Source organism: Triticum urartu, chromosome 1A, assembly GCF_056163025.1.
Source record: "Triticum urartu cultivar PI428250 chromosome 1A, HENAU_Tu73, whole genome shotgun sequence".
NCBI lineage: Eukaryota > Viridiplantae > Streptophyta > Magnoliopsida > Poales > Poaceae > Triticum > Triticum urartu.
In genome coordinates, this window is record NC_141873.1 from 1,532,071 (window position 1) to 1,552,486 (window position 20,416).

General features: G+C 44.5%; 1 protein-coding gene across 1 annotated transcript; it reads right to left on the reverse strand.

Annotated features, from left to right (window-relative positions):
- Nucleotides 1–830: 830 nt before the first annotated feature.
- Nucleotides 831–7,947, reverse strand: LOC125532489 (transcription factor Y1-like). The gene is made up of 3 exons (XM_048696547.2): nucleotides 7,815–7,947; nucleotides 7,551–7,680; nucleotides 831–1,744 (listed from the first exon to the last, which is right to left on the reverse strand). The coding sequence occupies exons 1-3, from the start codon at nucleotides 7,945–7,947 to the stop codon at nucleotides 1,045–1,047; spliced, it is 963 nt and encodes a 320-aa protein (XP_048552504.1). The 3' UTR covers nucleotides 831–1,044.
- Between the last annotated feature and the right edge of the window lie 12,469 nt (nucleotides 7,948–20,416).

The window sequence follows — 20,416 nt, forward strand, 5'->3', positions numbered from 1 at the left end:
CTGCTGCTGCGCCGCCAGAATCCGTCCAGCATGAGCATCAAAGACGGAGGGATCTGACTATTCCCCACCTTGCACCACCTTAATTGGAGACTGGAAGGGACGATTATATGTGTTTTTATATTTGACTCATTTTTTATTACGGGAGGAGAGGAGTCTACCTCACGTGGGTGGAAGAGGTGGTGTTTTTGGAACTTGAATTGGATTTGAAACGCACCGGGACTCTCCATGAGACTTGTACTGTATTCAGCATTAGCCCTCATGTCCTTGCGTACGTACATCTATTTTGATGCTTTACAGATCAAGTATTTTAATCTATCACATCAGAGAATGTGTGGTGACTCGTTTCCAGATAAATTTTTCTATAATGCAGAAAAAGAAGTCCAGATTGATTAATATGCTGAAATCGTGGCATGATCAGATGCATTATTCTGCTCGGACTCGGTTTTTTTGTGTGGGTTGCTGGGACTCTTCCTTGTAGTTGGCAACCATACTATGAAGTCTCACGCCTGATTGTTTTGGGAAGATCTTTTTAATAGAAAAGGCATATGAATTGGATGATAGACGTGTCAAACTATATTGTGTGACATGCCAAATAGTTGTACATAACAATATTTGTATGTAACGCTATATCTTTAAAATCTAAGCCGTTAAAATCTAAAATTAACGATTGAGATAATTTAATCTATGTGGATGAACGTGGTGTCTTATTTTACTTACGTTTTAATTATATAATAGATAATAGATGGAGGGAGTAGATCCTACGGTAGCCTGTTTTCTCTATATTTTAGGTTGTATTAAAACCCAGCCAGCTCATCATTGTAGCTCTGAGATCCATTGCGGAAGGACCCTACCCATCCACGCCATCCAAGCCACACGACTGAGATCGTGCCCTCGCGTGGAAGCCACACGGCCGTCTTCTTCTCTGGGCTGCTGAAGATGTGACTGTGCCGCACGGAGGCTTGGAGGACTAGCACACATGACACATTTTTCTTCCTCCTCTATGGTTTGTGGCTACTCGTCTTGGTCATTTTGGGATTGATTCTCTTAGGACGCGTCAGAGAAGAGCCAACTGACGAACGACTCAAGCTTGTCTGACTCGGAGCCCGTTGTAATCTGCGGCTCAGCGGTCTGGAGCAGATCATTCTGGGCTTGCTGGTCGAATAGGTGGGACGCAAAACCCTCCCAGTCCATGTCCAGGAGATCCTCCACCCGAGGAGAGTGGCCTCCGTAGTCGATGCCAGTCAGCACACTAGCTGGCATGTCGCCAATGCTTGATAGCAGGGCCTCAATCTCCCTTCCCTCCTCCAAAATCCCAATCTGATCCATTGAGTTGTTGGCGTAGTTGGTCTCCAGGACATCACCATTCAGATCTACGGGGTCCATGCCCGTGGCCTCCTCGCTGCAGGGCATATCATCAGTGATGTTGTTAATGGGCTGGTTCTGGTCCGAGTCGCCCTGAGGTAGCCTTGATGTTGATGATGATATGGCACGGACCGGGCTACAGCCTTCCTTTGACTTCGTGGGCTCAGGCACCGGCTGCTTCTTCGTGCTGCTCCTGGGCGCCCGGCCGCCTCGCCGCTTGGAAGCGGCGGAAAGCCTGTTGATGTCGATGGTTATGGTGGTTTCGTTGCCAGCGGTGTACGTGTGCCGGAAGCTGTGGATCTGCCGACTGAGATGCGCGTTCCAGTAATTCTTGATCTCGTTGTCAGTCCGCCCTGGCATGTGGTTGGCGATCAGGGACCATCTGTGAGCCAGTTCAACAAAGTGCATGCTCGTCAATGAGAAATATTTAAATCTACATGGAAGACAGTATTTTACGAGCTAAGATAGTACTAATCAGAAACACCCGGCTGAGCGGACTAGTTAGAGAGTATAGCTTAGGATATAGATATATCCTCGACCGTATTGAGCGTTTATTGCATGGACCAAAAGAACCTGGCGCGGTGCTGACAGAAAGATCGACCACTGCACCTCCGATCCGACCGGTATGGACTGTTTTATCCTCGGTTTATAGGTAAGGCAAGTGGGCACGAATAAGATCTCGGCTTACACCCTATAAGCAGGTCCAATATAAGTTGAGTGTCCTAGCCGGGTGCAACACTCGGCTTACTATAAGCTGAGGCCAAATTTGTCCATGCTCAGTATTTTTGATACTCGGCTTTATATTATTTTCCTGTAGTGGGCCGGTACATACTAGATAAAGTACAGTTGGAGTAGTATAACAAGTATATTCTACCATCTTTATTTAAGATGGAACCTATACCATCCAATCCTGTCTAGGTACACATACTGTTCTTCGATGTATCCTCAAGTTCTAGAGTGTAACAGTAGGTGTTCCTCTTCACATGCAATTCAGCAAGGATGTCCTAGCTAGACCTTGCCCAACTCTCGCCGTGCTTCGGTGCTTGGACCCCATCACCGCCCTACCATCGATGATGTATGTGCTATTGTACTTAAGTGCCTGAACTAATCGGATACTGGAACCAGGCACCACTCTACCGCGAAATAATTCAGCGAAGGTCTCGTAGGTCTCGAGGATCAGATGGTTTACCTCTGGCATTGATAGTGCCATTTTACAAGTTTATGCCCAAACTAATTTGTAAGCTCTTTAATTAGTTATATTATCACTCATGTTTCATTGCTGGTACAGTTAATATGACCGACACAAATGTGGCGAGCATCATTGTAGGAACATGGGCACACGATCATGAACCATGCGATTTCTGGCTGGAAAGGACCAGTACGCATTCTCCATCACTGGGATTAGCATCAATCACCTCAGCTGGACAGCAATGTCATGTTCGGCATGGTTTTGTGCACTTTGCAAGATCCACACAGCACCACCAAGTACATTGACAACTACTGATGTCGAGAGCTGAGGTCCAGGGTTCTACTAGACTACTAGCAGCTGCCCTCTCTAGTGTACACTGACCTTTCTGATAGAGTGAGGACGTCTTGAGCACAGCACCAGATTCTGCTGTCCCACAAATATTAGAAATTAATGGTTTAGTGTACCCCCTCTTCTTTAAAACTTTAGACGTTCAATGAAACATACATCACAATCACGAATAGATCTGATCATTGAAACGTATATCATACATCACAATTATGAAGCCAACACGTTGGTTTAATGTTTAATGATTGTTGCATTAAACATCTAATAATCATTGATTTAGTAAACCTGTTCTTACTTTAAAACATATATAGCCAACAATTTACTATGCGTGGACTGCCTAGAAAAGGAGAACAGATATATAACTATCAGTTTTGCTAGAACTCATCTAGATGAGATATAATTTGGTCTCATTCACTTTTTATAGCCATTGGATGTGATGCTATAAGATGCGTGTGTGCTGACGTGGGTTGTATCTATTCTTGTTTTCGAAGTGAATGAGACCAAATTATATCTCATCTAGATGAGTTCTAGGTACTCCCACTATAACTATTGGGTGTTGCCTTTTGTATGTCAGCCAGTATTACATCCTATCTTGCATACAAGAGGATCGAAACTATATCTTTTGTGCGGTAAAATAAAATTAATTGATGGATCGAAGTTAAAAATAAATAAACACTGATTTTGAACACTGACCCACTTCACAGGTGCAAAGGTTAGATGTGATTGGATCCATAGTCTCCTCTTTTTCAGAACGAAAACAAGTGGATTGTATTTAAGAATGACGGTGATAGAGTTTCCGGATTTACCAAAGTGTGAGAGATTTAATAGAAGTTCAGTCAATGCACGAACGCAACCTTTGTCAATGTGTATGTTGTTGGATTTTTACCGCATAGTTAAGAGAATATATAGTGATAAACCGAGTGCATGGCAAACACGAAACCCAAGGTTTTTTTGCCAAGTCTTGTCACGTGAGAGTAGAGAAACTAAGTCGATGAAGAGATAGTACACTATTTTTGTACAATTATGTGGGCCATACAATCGTATAGTCGAGAGAAACTGCCTTTAATCTATAGGGACACAACATTAAGCCAACACTAAATGTGAAAAGGAGTGAAAAGGGGGATCACTAATTTATATTACGTGTTCCTTTTCGGTCAACTATGATAAGGAACTATGAAAGCATATATTATTTCTAGGTATGAAATGAATATAGCATCAGTTAAAATTAAAAGCATATATTAGTACAATATCATTAGCAGATTAACACACAGACGTTTACTACAATAAGTTCCTCAAATTTGTATGTAACTATCTACAACTTAATTCCTTTTTTTAAACCAGCAAAATATATATAAGAATATAACATTAATGGAAAATCAGTGTTTTTTCTTGGCATGCTTAATTTTTCCTTGGTCCTATTTTCCAAAGAGAATAAATTATCAACTTTAAATTTTCATTTATAAAAAGTATAATGTGACTTCGTTTATAAATAGTTGTTTTATATACTCACATATTCTCCAATGTTATTCTTTGACCCCTTTCCAACATTTTCTGTAGAGAAGCAATGCAAATTTATACAATGAAAATATTTTCATTGAAAATACAATGATGTATATATATTTGTGTGTATAGATATAGATATAGGTAAATTGTTTGGGGCACCTAGGTGCCTCAGCACCTAGCTTTTAATAGCTCGCATGTCAACCCATTTGCATTTATTGATTTGAAAAGAACAAAAACACACGGGATGGAGAGAGAATAACAGAATAAAAAGGAAAGACATATATACAAGTTTACATGCATCCTCTTTAGATTGAGGTATACATACATGTACACACAATGTGACTCGCCAGCTTGCGGACGTTCTACGAACAGATGAATACATGTCCACATAAAAATTGATACCTTCATAGGTATCCATCACAAAATATTTTTATTATTTATATCAACAAATTGTGCACCGACCCCAAATAATAGAGACATACCCGTGGTAAATATACCAACTAATGAAATTATGTACATATGCGGGTATGTATATATCCAATGATTTATTCTAGGTTCTAGCTAGTAAGAAATTATTTGAATACATGGATATGTATATACCTAGGGACAAAATTATATACATACGTGGGTGTGCATATACCTACTAACGAAAACATGTACATATGCGGGTATTCATATGCCAACTAACGAAATTATGTATATATGCGGGTACCATGCAAAAAAGTACATGTATGTATATACCCAACTATGTGGTGGTAATGTATATACGCAGTACTAAAATTACATATCATACTAGGGTATTTATATACCTTGTGATTTATTCTACCAATCAATAAGTGCTATATAAGGACGTAATAAATGTTGATTTTTATTCACTATGATATTTTAATCTCTTTCCTTTTCTATGATGTGACATGCATGCATGAGATGTTAAAATAATTAAAGTCTGCCAGAGTAACTAGTAATTAAGGCATTTACATTGGTTTTTAGATCAGCCACTAAACATGATCCAATGGTGGAGAGGCAAGGTGCCCAGGCACCTGGGTGTCTCAAGCGGCCTAGGGATGCCATGGAATGAAAATTCGGAGGCGATTCATCTGGCATGTCATACTAAGAATACACATTATTAACTCAATGTTGTGAGATTAGATGGAATAATGGGACAATCAATAGTTCTTTTTTTTTATATGGTATATCATCACATGGTTTTAAAGTTTTCATCACCGAGTAGAATATGGGTTTTGTATGTTCTACCAGTACACAGTTTCAAATTTGAACGTCGACTAGATCAATTCATCAGTTACTGAACCAACATATAATTAGTACATGTGAAAGCCGTACACTGTTGTGAAATTACATGAGCACAAAGAGTTTAAGATTTTGCTGCGAGACACCATTTTCGTCTCCTTACTGGGCTGACAGGTTGGTTTTCATGGCTTTCTATGTTCATAGTAAGGAAGTCGTCTGAAAATAGAACTACACACATAAATTTCAACAGAAAATAGTAGGATAACATATGTTCTTGGAAGGGTAAGATTGTGCCGGCTACATTTTATTGTTAAACGTGACACAAACTAAGAGAGGAGTATACTGTTGGGACAAACCCGGTTCGGCGTCGAACGCCAAGTAGTCTCCAGCGACACGAACGCCGGACAAACCTCTATCTCTCTTGCACTCGCTCAGATGGAGGTGGAAGATGATGAGGAATACATTGGATTTTCGGGCGACAAACATCCCGCCACACGAACGGCGCCATGCCAACGCACAACGGTTTCTTTTTTCTTTCGAGCTCAAATTCGCTCGGCACTGCACCGTATAACAATGGACTGGATTTCATGACTTAAGTAGCCAGACACACCGGCCACCACGCAGCCACTCTGGCATGCGCGCACACATGACCGGTCACTAACTCCACGTAGACGCGCTAACTAACTCAACTCACGGACGGCTTCCTAGCCTGCGGGACGCAGCGTCCAGGCTTCCGCTGCGCTAGCTGCGCACGCACGCACGACCGCCTGGCGACTCGCTTGCCTCGAACGGGAACACGGCCGGGCTCATACCACCGTGACACACACTGCCACTGCCACAGACGCAGACACCTACGGACATGACACGCACGCACACTGATTATCGGCTTATTCCTAACACTCACCTCCTAAGCCATGAACTAAAGGAGGGAGGGACTGTCGTCGTCGATGTCGCCATGTATACCTGGCCATCTGTCTTCTCGGACCCCGCTTCAAGACGTTGCACCGCTTTGCTGCAGCCTCCGCCGCCACGCAACACCTCCGCCGCCACGCCGCCGTGTGTCATGCCGCACCACACTGCGCCGTGCCGCCGCATCCACGACCTCTCCACCATCACGCAGTGGCTTCACGGCCGCGGCGCTCGCCGCGTGTTGTGCCGCATCACGCAACGCCGTGCCGCCGTGTCCGCGGCCTCTGCAACACCACGCAGCGCCTCTGCAGCCGCCGCGGACTCATTGCACGCCACGGCCCGAATCTTGATGCTCTGAATACCAAATGTTGGGACAAACCCGGTTCGGCATTGCACGCTGAGTAGCCTCCGGCGACACGAACGCCGGACGAACTTCTATCTCTCTCGCACTCGCTCGGACGGAGGTGAAAGATGATGAGGAGGACACTGGATTTTCCGCCGACAAACATCCCACCGCACGAACGGTGCCAGGCCGACGAACGGCGTTTTTTTTCTTTCTAGCTCAAACTCGCTCGGCATCACACCGTACAAAAATGAACTGAATTACATGACAAGTAATCAGACACACCGGCCACCATGCAGCCACTCTGGCATGCGCCCACACTTGTCCGGCCACTAACTCCACGTAACTAACTTCATCCATCTAAACAACCTAGACGCGCTAATTAACTCAGCTCACGGCCGCCTTTATAGCCCGCGGGACGCAGCGCCCGCGCTTCCGCTTTGCGAGCTGCGCGCGCACACACGAGCGTCTGACGACTCGCTCGTGTCGAACGGAGACATGGGCTCATACCACCGTGACACACGCTGCCACAGACACATACGCCTACCGACATGGCACTTCCACGAACCAGTGCCCGGCTCGACCAGCACGCACACGCACGCACACTTATCATATATATACTGGTAGCGGTATCCACATAGAGACCCATACCTGTTGCCAAGGGTGGCATGCAGCTTGACGATGAGATCGTCCTCCTCCCTAGAGAATTTGCCCCTTCTCACCTTGTCTGTCAGGTAGTTGAGCCACCGCAGCCTGCAGCTCTTGCCACACCTGAGTAGCCCTATATGCATACCAACCGAAGCAGCAGGGACATGTTACCATATGTAGCACGTACATGTTATCTCTTATCATTAAGATTTAATTAATTAATTAGTAGCTGCCAAGAACAAGCAAAACAGCTTATGCCATATTTACCCGCATTCTTGGGCAGAGACCTCCATAAGCCCTCGCCGTGCCGAGCAATATATTTTGCGAGTATATGGTCCTCCTCCGCCGTCCACCTTCCTCGCTTCAGCCCAACCTTCTGGCAGCAAGGTGCCCTCCCCATCCTCTCGATCGATAGATCTTGTCAGTTGAAAGGGGTAGCCCGGTTCCAAAGAAGTTGCTACTCCACGTATGTATAAAAAGGAGTTGGTGTGTGAGATCAAGCTAGGGACGGGTAGACTTATTATAGCTTGATCAAAGCCTGGGCCAATTATTAGTTCGTGATAACAGGCGACAATATATATTAGCTCCAAGAGCGGTAGCTAAGGTACTAGCTACGAGAGCTACGAGTGATGACTCTCTCTCTCTCTCTCTCTAGAGCAAGACTAGGCGTCATCTTGTACCTGCACGTAGTGGCCGTGTGGCTGTCTGACTGTGGAGGCCCCGTGGCACCAAGGCTCACCACCATTCCTTGCGTGGCCTCGCCAGCGACCACGTTGTCACACACATCGTCGGTCGCTCAATTGTACATATTTTTTGTGATGACCCAGACTGTTATATGTGTGCATGTAATCGTAAAGCTAGTGTTTCTGCTTCAGTAATTATTATCTAAATACTATTACAAGTTTTAAACAGCGGGTCATGCATGCTACTTAGCGGTGGCATGCTATGCCGGAGCTATAGCGAAGCTAAGCCCGACTTAAGGCTTCTTTGATTTAAAATACTCTCAATCAAATTTTGAAGGATTTTAATCCTTCGGAATATTTCTTATCCCGTTTTTTCACTCGTAGGATTGCAAAGCAAAGTTTTTTTCCTTAGGCGGATTCATTTGCACTTGATCTCAAAGAAATTTCCCGCCCACTCCAAGCTCTTTCAAAGAATCCTACGTTTTTCCTGTGTACCATCAAACATCCTTACAATTCTGTAGTATTTAAGGTGGCATGCCACACTATTCCTAAAAAGAATTTATCCATGTATTTTGGAATTCTTGCGAATCGGAGAGGTCGTTTTCGATAAATTATGAAAAATGAAGAAATAAGCATACAATTAATAGGCATCATATTTTATATATCACATATACTTGACGTAAACATGTTCATGCATCAAAAGACAAGCACTGATCATGCAGCGTAATTCAACCAACAAGCTTTTCACTAGTGCATCACATATAAACTACATGAATCCGCTAATTCTCCATCAACCGTAAACATACGGCAAAGGCCTAAAAATAGACGGTAAAGAATTCGCCTTCAGTTTGCTGACAACAAAGATATTCGACAAAGTATAAATCGGCAAAGAGCCGCTTTACCATCGGCTAAAAAAAGACAAACGACAAAGACTTCGCCGTCAGCGAAGGTACGTCTTTGCCGTTAGCGAAAGTACGTCTTTGCCATCAGTTGTATATCCAGAGACAACAAAGATAATAGTAAAATATTAAAAACAAAGCAATTGTCTGGGAGGTTGTGGTCGCCGGCCAGGGCATCGCAGCTCCTCCTCACCGCCGACCCATGGTGGTGGCCCAGCAGGAGGCCCTCTCCTGGAGGTGGCTCGGTTCGGCTCCGCCGAGCATAGGAGCTGGTGGGGCGAGAGAGGCGACCCAATAGAAGGCCCTCCACGCCGTGCGACCTAACTGGCAGTGCAAGGGAGGGGCGGCGCATCACCGCAGCTCCTCCCTGTCGAGGGCCCATGGAGGCGGCACAACAATATGCCCTCCCAGGTTGTGGCTCGGTGTGGCTCTGCCGTGCGACCCCGCCAGCGGGATGAGGAAGTGGCAGGGCGCGGCTTCTCTGAGGCACATTGCTATTGATGTGGCTCGCTGGAGCTCCTCCCGGGAGGCAACTCAGCAGAGGGTCATCCATGGCTCGGCTGCAGCTCTGCCACAAGCAGAGCCCCTCCACGCATCGCGACCCCACTGGGGGCAGGATGCATCGTCGTTCGTAGCGCTTTCTCGCCTGGGTGGAGAAGAGATTTTTCGATAAAGGGGGTTTCATTGAATTGATATATCGAGCTGATACAATCGCATCTAAAGAATGCCCGGCCTCTACATAACTTGATGCACACAGCCAAAAAGTCCAACCGACCCAAAAAAATCGTTTTACAACTTAAAAAGATAAATTAGTCCAAGCCTATGATGTGGCAGATTCTATCCGGAGATCACACCGCCATCCATGGGGGAGAAAACCTCCCTGGCCGTACGCTCAAGCCGCGTAGACGCCATCATCAAAAGGTCCCTGTCCTCCGGCCTCTGCAGGATAGACCAAGTACGGAGCCATCGCATACATACATAAATAACCTGCATAGGAGAGAAGAGATGGGGAAAGGAGAGCAAGAGAGAGAGAGAGAGAGAGAGACCAGTGGTGGGTAGTGCACGTGGTGGGGGTGGGCTTCCCTGCCATGTCACCGATCTTTGGGAGGTAGAGCCGGACCAATAGGAAGCAAGTACAATTTTCACTACGTCATTGGTCAGCGTAGTGTGTTTTCTCTTACCCGTGAGTAAAAAAAACAGACGACAAAGTTTGTCTTTACCATCAACAACATGAAGGCAAAAAGTGGTCTTTGCCGTTAGCCCTGATGAAAAAACTGACGGCAAAGAGCTCCACAGATGGCAAATTGCATGACTCCTATAGTGATATAAAAATTATGTGTAAGAATAAGGCAACAAATTGGCCCATTGCAACGTGATTTCAGCAATTTGAGAAATTTCTGGCCTAGCAGCTGCTTAATGGCCTAAATGACACCAAATTTAGTGAGCCACCACATGCAATTCCAGCTGGTCTGCTCTTTTGTCAATTCATCCAACCTTGTATGATTCATATTAGTATTTGTTTTAGTATTTCTGACTTGGAAATACTAACTTGGGTGTTTTCTATTTAATATATTCCAAAATATAGCTAATTTGTGTAAAAGTCATACAACATATTTTTACGTAAGATTCCAAAATCTTGATATTCATTAACGAAGTATATAAAAAAATACGCTAATATCTACAATACAAAATATAACATGCTTCAAAAATATATTTTATGATGAATCTAACGAAACTGATTTGATGTTGTACATAATAATTTCCCCCTATGAATCTGGTCATACATAAAAAAAGTTAACTTAGACAAAGCTAAAATCTCTGGGCAAACAAAAGGAGCATCACCGATGCAGTTAATAATACACGCCAGTGACCTGCCATTATAACAGACGATGTGCACCACTTCTGGAGAACTTGGTGTCCACTGCAATAATGACATCCTATACTGACGTGCTTCTCCTGACCATATGGGAGGACGACATCCTATCCACCGACAAGACACGAAGAAATTGAAGCCATCCTCCATTTCACCATGCATAGCTGGAGAAGAGTTCGGGGCAGCAAGGCGAAGTTGGTAGAGTGGCGAGCAATGAGAGAGAAGACCATACGATGGGTTATGCCAGGAGAGGCCAAGTTGGTTGGCAGGTCCATGTGGTGATAGTGCTAGCTCCGAGGTGGATGCTTTATTAAAGCAAGCAGTCAACAAATACGTAATTTGATACAAGCTCATAAAATGAGCAGAAGTAAAACAAAACTCGCAACAACCGTCATAAATAGGACCGGATGACTAAACATCTATCCTACTCCCCCGTCCGGTGAAGAGTGTAAGTACATGATACTTGCACCTTTGGAGGGAGTATTATTGAATCCTAATTTGAAACCGTCACCTAAACCAATTGTAAGTACATGATATTTGCACCTTTGGAGGGAGTATTATTGAATCTTAATTTGAAAACGAGCTCTGTTGGCAGTTTCGCACTGAGGTTAAATTTATGCCTTTTGCCGAGGGATGCTTGAGTTCGCTAGAAGGCGGAGTTGTGATCGCACAAATCCTAGTAGAGTAGAGTACTTTTCTGAGAGGGACCACTTCCAGTATTCCATACAAGTCATTATTACCTACACGAGTGATTGAGATACTGCTATTTACGTGGCCTGATGAGAATTTGGTAAGACTACCTACTCAGCTACACAGCCCCATATCTCATAGGTTTTCTCCTGAGGACACACGTACTTGTCGTCCAAGCCGTCATGCAAGTTTATAATATACGCAACATTAAAATCTAATCAAATCAAACAATGGTTCCTCAAAATCTTCAAAATAGCATACATTATATGGATATAAAAAAGGGGATCGGAGGAGGGTACCTTCTAGGATGAATTGGTGAAGGAATCCACGGACCAAATCGTCAGATCTGATGGATTTGGGAGAGGGGATTGAGAGAGGTAGTGGAGAGGGCCGCCGCCGCGGCTTCTTCTGTTCTGTAACTGCTGCAATGGGTTGGGTGGGGGAGGAGAGGGCCGCCGCGGCTGATATAAGTCACAGTGCAGCGCCCGACGGCTAGGCGCTGCACTGCTGGGTGCGGGGCCCAGGGCTGCCATGGTGGACTGGCGTGCAACGCCCCCGAGTTAGGTGTTGCACCGTAGGATGTGGCGCCTGTGTGGCGGGCGCTACACAAAAAGGTCAGAGACGTGAAATAGTTTCACGACCAGTTTATTTTATGAATTGATTTCATCCCAAGATCAAAATTGTCAAATTTGCCACCATTCGACGCCTAACTGGTTCCTAGCACTATGACTACGAGATACTGAACCCCACCTACGGTGCCAGAGAAAGCACCACGAGATGGCAGAGGGCCTCACCGCCTGAAACTGCCAATGGAGCTTGTTTTCAAATTTCAAATTTCCTTAACGCAATTTTTTTTGAAATTTTCTGTGCACACATGTATACTAAGTATGTGCGAAATTTCACAACGTTATACTTTCACATGTGATATATAGAAAAAAGACAAATAGATATTTCTAAAATTGGCCTTTTATTTTGTTGTTGGTCCTAAATTTTATATTTTTACAACCTACAAATCACAATATTTTTAAGCAAAATTTCATACATTTATTTGGAACACATATATCTTTCCATGAAAAAAGGTTTATGTTTTAAACTTTTAAATATGCTTTCGAATTTTTTAAAATACCAAGCTCTGTGGATGCCGAGCACCAAAGTCTACACTCCCTCGTCGACCAGCGTCCATCGATGCTCGTCGATGGACGAGCTAGGGACACTAGACACAGATCCGTCCGCGGATGGAACAACACAGATCCGCTGATGGAATCACCGCATGCAGCAAAAACATTTCTATATTATCCCGCAAGGCTACAGCCACATCCGGCCGCTGATTGGGGGATTTGTAGGTAACAATGCAAATATATAAGCCATCACCATCAAATCCAAAACCAGTTTTTTCTAAACACGTGAACTAAAAAGTTTCGTATTTTATCTATTTTCCGATAAAAGCGGCTTTTAGTAACAGGAAATGTACCATCATTAGGATATAAAGCATGATGAGCAACACACGGTCTCTGCACAAGTAGAATGCACACGGTCAAACACCAATGGTCTGACGAAAGATTAAAAAAACAAAATATCGATAACAGTAGAATCCTAAGAAATACAGTTAATGAACCTACTTGAAAAAACGTTCAACCAATGACCAGAAACAGTGTTTTATATACTCACACATTCTCCAATGTTATTCTTTGACCCTTTTCCGACATTTTCTGTTGAGAAGTATTGAAAATTTATACAATGCAAATATTTTCATGGAAAATACAATGATCTATATATATTGAAAGTACATTACAGAAGATTATTTTAAACCAATTAGGATCTCAGGTCAATCACTTATTGTGTGTGCGTGAGCTGGGGCTCGTTGTTATGCAATATTAATTTGATACCTATGTATATATAAACAATAAAACTTTGGATGAGACAAGCGTCTATATTATTATACATGATAATAATGCTATGGAATGAAAATTAGGGGGCGAGTCATCTTGCATGTCATACTGAGAACGTTATTAACTCAATGTTGTGAGATTAGATGGAATCATGGGACAATCAAATAGTTTTTGTATGTTCTATCAGTACATACTTTGAAGTTTGAACATCAACTAGATCAATTCATCATTTACTGAACCAATATACACTACCAGAAATTAGACTTTTACCAGCGGCTAATCATCGTCTGCCAAGTTTTCCCCTAGCGGCGGCTAGGGTTTCGTCTCCTCGCTGGCGATCTCCTGTCGGCGAGTTCCTACCCAACAAATCTTCGATCCCCTACCATAGGGCTCCTCCCCAGAGTAGGGTTCTCCTGTCCACCAATCAATTCCACGTCTTCATCGTCGTGATGAGCACCGCGACAGATGCGCAGTCCGGGACCAGCGGAGGCGGCAAAGAGGACATGAGATCAAATCTGGATGATTTCATGGAACAACTGAATCTAGAGGATGAAGAGTTCGACGATCTAGTTATCGACGAAGATGATCAGGAGATCAATGAAAGTGTGCGATGGCTTGCCCTAGCTAGGGTTCATACGGAGAAGTCCTTTAGCCACACGGCCTTCTACAAGGATATGCGCGCGGCCTGGAACCCGACGCAACAAGTAAGATTTCGACCAGTCGGCCCCAAATTGTTCATTGTTCAGGCATCCTGCCTCGGCGACTACGAACGCATGATCGATCAGGGACCATGGCTGTTCAGGAACTCTGCGGTTCTGATGTGTCCCTATGATGGATTCACTAAGGCGGAGGAGGTCCCAATGTTTTTTATGCCGATATGGCTTCAGATTCATAAACTTACTGAGGGTTTCTGCAAAGTTAGCATTGTTGAGCATCTGTTGAGGAATTCAGGGGAAATCTTGGATATGAGGTTGAACGACAATGTTCGCGGTGACTATGTTAGAATCAGGGTGCGCCATGACGTGCGCATGCCCTTTACTATGTTCGTGAGTATTGTCAGAGGCAAGGAACGACAAGTGTTCCTAGTGAGATACGAGAAACTAGCTCGCTTTTGTAGCGTTTGTGGCATCATTGGCCATGAGTACAAGGAGTGTGGGTCGGGGATCCATGATGAGAAGAGCAAGAAATTTGGGGCATGGTTGTATGCAGATGGCCCGAACAAGCAAAAGAATGAGGGATCATATGATCGGGGGGGGGGGGGGGTGGATATACTCAAACTCCCAAGTCCAGTCATAAATCAGGGAAGGTTGTTGTTGATCCCGAGGTTATGGACACGGCCTCTAGCCCCTCAAAGGTGCCTCAGGCAGTGGAAAGGATTGATAACACATCAAGGAAGAGGTTAGCGATGGATGGTGTGGACACCTCTATTAATAAGGCACAAACAGCAAAGGAAGCGACCCTTGCCCTAACTCTGGGTAAGGGAGAGGACAGTGGCGGTGCTATGTCACCCAGCAGCAGTAATGGCAGTAAGCGTGCGAGAGTGGACTCTGAAGATAAAAGATCGGCGGCCTCCTTCGAGGAGGACCGCCGGACACAATGAGTTCGCTAATCTGGAACTGCCGGGGGGGGGGGGGGACCGCCGGACAGTTCGTGAGGTCTTGGCCCTCTATAAAGCCAATTCCGCGGGGCTTGTTTTCCTTTCTAAAACTAGACAAGCCTCTAGTAAGATGGAGAAGCTTAAGTGGAGACTAAGAATGAAGGGTTTTGCTGGAGTTTCTAGCGATGGCCTCAGTGGGGGCCTTGCGCTATACTGGGACGAGAACCTTCAAGTTACAGTTCTTGATTCATGTGCACGGTTTATAGACGTGCGGATTGTTGACGGGGCGAATGATAGGTCTTGGAGAACAACTTATGTATACGGTGAACCGAGGACAGAAAATCGGCATCGTATGTGGAGCTTACTATCCAGTTTAAGAGCAGTGTCTGCAGAACCATGGTTAGTTTGTGGAGACTTCAACGAGGCAATATGGCAACATAAGCATTTTTCTCATACGCAGCGGTGCGAGACACAAATGCAACTGTTTCGTGACTGTTTGCTGTCGTGCGAACTAATGGACCTGGGCTTTACCGGTACTCCTTTCACATACGATAATTGTTGGAAATATGCCCTAGAGGCAATAATAAATTGATTATTATTATATTTCCTTGTTCATGATAATCGTTTATTATCCATGCTAGAATTGTATTGATAGGAAACTCAAATACATGTGTGGATACATAGACAACACCATGTCCCTAGTAAGCCTCTAGTTGACTAGCTCGTTGATCAATAGATGGTTACGGTTTCCTGACCATGGACATTGGATGTCATTGATAACGGGATCACATCATTAGGAGAATGATGTGATGGACAAAGACCCAATCCTAAGCCTAACACAAGATCATGTAGTTCGTATGCTAAAGCTTTTCTAATGTCAAGTATCATTTCCTTAGACCATGAGATTGTGCAACTCCCGGATACCGTAGGAGTGCTTTGGGTGTGCCAAACGTCACAACGTAACTGGGTGGCTATAAAGGTACACTACGGGTATCTCCGAAAGTGTCTATTGGGTTGGCACGAATCGAGACTGGGATTTTTCACTCCGTGTAAACGGAGAGGTATCTCTGGGCCCACTCGGTAGGACATCATCATAATGTGCACAATGTGATCAAGGAGTTGATCACGGGATGATGTGTTACGAAACGAGTTAAAGAGACTTGCCGGTAACGAGATTGAACAAGGTATCGGGATACCGACGATCGAATCTCGGGCAAGTATCGTACCGCTAGACAAAGGGAATTGTATACGGGATTGATTAAGTCCTTGACATCGTGGTTCATCTGATGAGATCATCGTGGAACAAGTGGGAGCCAACATGGGTATCCAGATCCCGCTGTTGGTTATTGACCGGAGAGTCATCTCGGTCATGTCTGCATGTCTCCCGAACCCGTAGGGTCTACACACTTAAGGTTCGGTGACGCTAGGGTTATAGAGATATTAGTATGCGGTAACCCGAAAGTTGTTCGGAGTCCCGGATGAGATCCCGGACGTCACGAGGAGTTCCGTAATGGTCCGGAGGTAAAGAATTATATATAGGAAGTGCTATTTCGGCCATCGGGACAAGTTTCGGGGTCACCGGTATTGTACCGGGACCACCGGAAGGGTCCCGGGGGTCCACCGGGTGGGGCCACCTGCCCCGGGGGGCCACATGGGCTGTAGGGGGTGCGCCTTGGCCTATATGGGCCAAGGGCACCAGCCCCAAGAGGCCCATGCGCCAAGAGAAGAGGGAAAGGAAGAGTCCTAAAGGGGGAAGGCACCTCCGAGGTGCCTTGGGGAGGAGGGACTCCTCCCTGGCCGCACCCTTCCTTGGAGGAAGGGTCAAAGGCTGTGCCCCCCCTCTCCCTTGGCCCTATATATAGTGGGGGAAAGGGAGGGCAACCAAACCTAAGCCCTGGCGCCTCCCTCTCCCTCCCATGACACATCTCCCTCCTCCCGCAGCGCTTGGCGAAGCCCTGTTGGAATCCCGCTACTTCCACCACCACGCCGTCGTGCTGCTGGATCTCCATCAACCTCTCCTTTCCCCTTGCTGGATCAAGAAGGAGGAGACGTCGCTGCTCCGTACGTGTGTTGAACGCAGAGGTGCCGTCCGTTCGGCGCTAGGATCATCGGTGATTTGGATCACGACGAGTACGACTCCATCAACCCCGTTCTCTTGAACACTTCCGCGCACGATCTACAAGGGTATGTAGATCCACTCCTCCCTTGTTGCTAGATGACTCCATAGATAGATCTTGGTGACACGTAGGAAAATTTTGAATTTATGCTACGTTCCCCAACAGTGGCATCATGAGCTAGGTATATGCGTAGTTTCTATGCACGAGTAGAACACAAAGTAGTTGTGGGCGTTGATTTTGTTCAATATGCTTAACGTTACTAGTCCAATCTTGATTCGGTGGCATTGTGGGATGAAGCGGCCCGGACCGACCTTACACGTACTCTTACGTGAGACTGGTTCCACCGACTGACATGCACTAGTTGCATAAGGTGGCTAGCGGGTGTCTGTCTCTCCCACTTTAGTCGGATCGGATTCGATGAAAAGGGTCCTTATGAAGGGTAAATAGCAATTGGCATATCACGTTGTGGTTTTTGCGTAGGTAAGAAAAGTTCTTGCTAGAAACCCATAGCAGCCACGTAAAACATGCAAACAACAATTAGAGGACGTCTAACTTATTTTTGCAGGGTATGCTATGTGATATGGTATGGCAAAAGGATGTGATGAATGATATATGTGATGTATGAGATTGATCATGTTCTTGTAATAGGAATCACGACTTGCATGTCGATGTGTATGACAACCGGCAGGAGCCATAGGAGTTGTCTTAATTTATTTATGACCTGCGTGTCAACATAAACGTCATGTAATTACTTTACTTTATTGCTAACGTTAGCTGTAGAAGTAGAAGTAATAGTTGGCGAGACAACTTCATGAAGACACAATGATGGAGATCATGATGATGGAGATCATGGTGTCATGCCGGTGACGATGATGATCATGGAGCCCCGAAGATGGAGATCAAAAGGAGCAATATGATATTGGCCATATCATGTCACTATTTGATTGCATATGATGTTTATCATGTTTATACATCTTATTTGCTTAGAACGACGGTAGTAAATAAGATGATCCCTCATTAAAATTTCAAGAAAGTTTTCCCCCTAACTGTGCACCGTTGCAAAAGTTCGTCGTTTCGAAGCACCACGTGATGATCGGGTGTGATAGATTCTTACGTTCACATACAACGGGTGTAAGCCAGATTTACACACGCAAAACACTTAGGTTGACTTGACGAGCCTAGCATGTACAGACATGGCCTCGGAACACAAGAGACCGAAAGGTCGAGCATGAGTCGTATAGAAGATACGATCAACATGAAGATGTTCACCGATGTTGACTAGTCCGTCTCACGTGATGATCGGACACGGCCTAGTTGACTCGGATCATGTAATCACTTAGATGACTAGAGGGATGTCTATCTGAGTGGGAGTTCATAAGATGAACTTAATTATCCTGAACATAGTCAAAAGGTCTTCGCAAATTATGTCATAGCTCACGCTTCAGTTCTACTGTTTAGATATGTTCCTAGAGAAAATTTAGTTGAAAGATGATAGTAGCAATTATGCGGACTAGGTCCGTAAACTGAGGATTGTCCTCATTGCTTCATAGAAGGCTTATGTCCTTAATGCACCGCTCAGTGTGCTGAACCTCGAACGTCATCTGTAGATGTTGGGAACATCTGACATACAAATTTTGATAACTACGTGATAGTTCAGTTAAACGGTTTAGAGTTGAGGCACCAAAGACGGTTTTGAAACGTCGCGAAACATATGAGATGTTTCGAGGGCTGAAAAATTGGGATTTCAGGCTCGTGCCCACGTCAAGAGGTATAAGACCTCTGACGATTTTCTTAGCCATAAACTAAGGGAGAAAAGCTCAATTGTTGAACTTGTGCTCAGATTGTCTGAGTACAACAATCGCTTGAATCGAGTGGGAGTTGATCTTCCAGATGAAATAGTGATGGTTCTCTGAAGTCATTACCACCAAGCTGCTAGAGCTTCGTGATGAACTATAATGTATCGGGGACATATATGATGATCCTTGAGATATTCGCGATGTTTGACACCACAAAAGTAGAAATCAAGAAGGAGCATCAATTGTTGATGGTTGCTGAAATCACTAGTTTCAAGAAGGGCAAGGGCAAGAAGGGATACTTCATGAAACGGCAAATCAGCTGCTGCTCTAGTGAAGAAACCCAAGGTTGAACCCAAACCCGAGACTAAGTGCTTCTGTAATAAGGGGAACAGCCACTGGAGCAGAATTACCCTAGATACTTGGTAGATGAGAAGGCTGGCAAGGTCGACAGAAGTATATTGGATATACATTGTGTTGATGTGTACTTTACTAGTAATCCTAGTAGCACCAGGGTATTAGATACCGGTTCGGTTGCTAAGTGTTAGTAACTCGAAATAAAAGCTACGGAATAAACAGAGACTAGCTAAAGGTGAGATGACGATATGTGTTGGAAGTATTTCCAAGGTTGATCACATATCGTACGCTCCCTCTACCATCGAGATTGGTGTTTGCGTTGAGCATAGACATGATTGGATTATGTCTATCGCAATACGGTTATTCATTTAAAGAGAATAATGGTTACTCTGTTTATTTGAATAATACCTTCAATGGTCTTACACCTGAAATGAATGGTTTATTGAATCTCGATCGTAGTGATACACATGTTCATGCCAAAAGATAGTAATGATAGTACCACCTACTTGTGGCACTGCCACGTAAGTCATATCGGTATAAAACGCACGAAGAAGCTCCATGTTGATGGATCTTTGGACTCACTCATTTTTGAAAGGATTGAGACATGTGAACCATGTTTGTTGGTAGATATGCATGAAGAAACTCTATACAGATGGATCGTTTGGACTCACTTGATTTTGAATCACTTGAGACATGCAAATCATACCACATGGGCAAGATGACTGAAAGCCTCGTTTTCAGTAAAATGGAACTAGAAAGCAACTTGTTGGAAGTAATACATTTTGATGTGTGCAGTCCAATGAGTGCTGAGGCGTGTAGTGGATATCGTTATGTTCTTACTTCACAGATGATTTGAGTAGATGTTGAGTATATTTACTTGATGAATCACAAGTCTGAATTATTGAAAGGTTCAAGTAATTTCAGGGTGAAGTTGAAAGATCGTCGTGACAAGAGGATAAAATATCTATGAT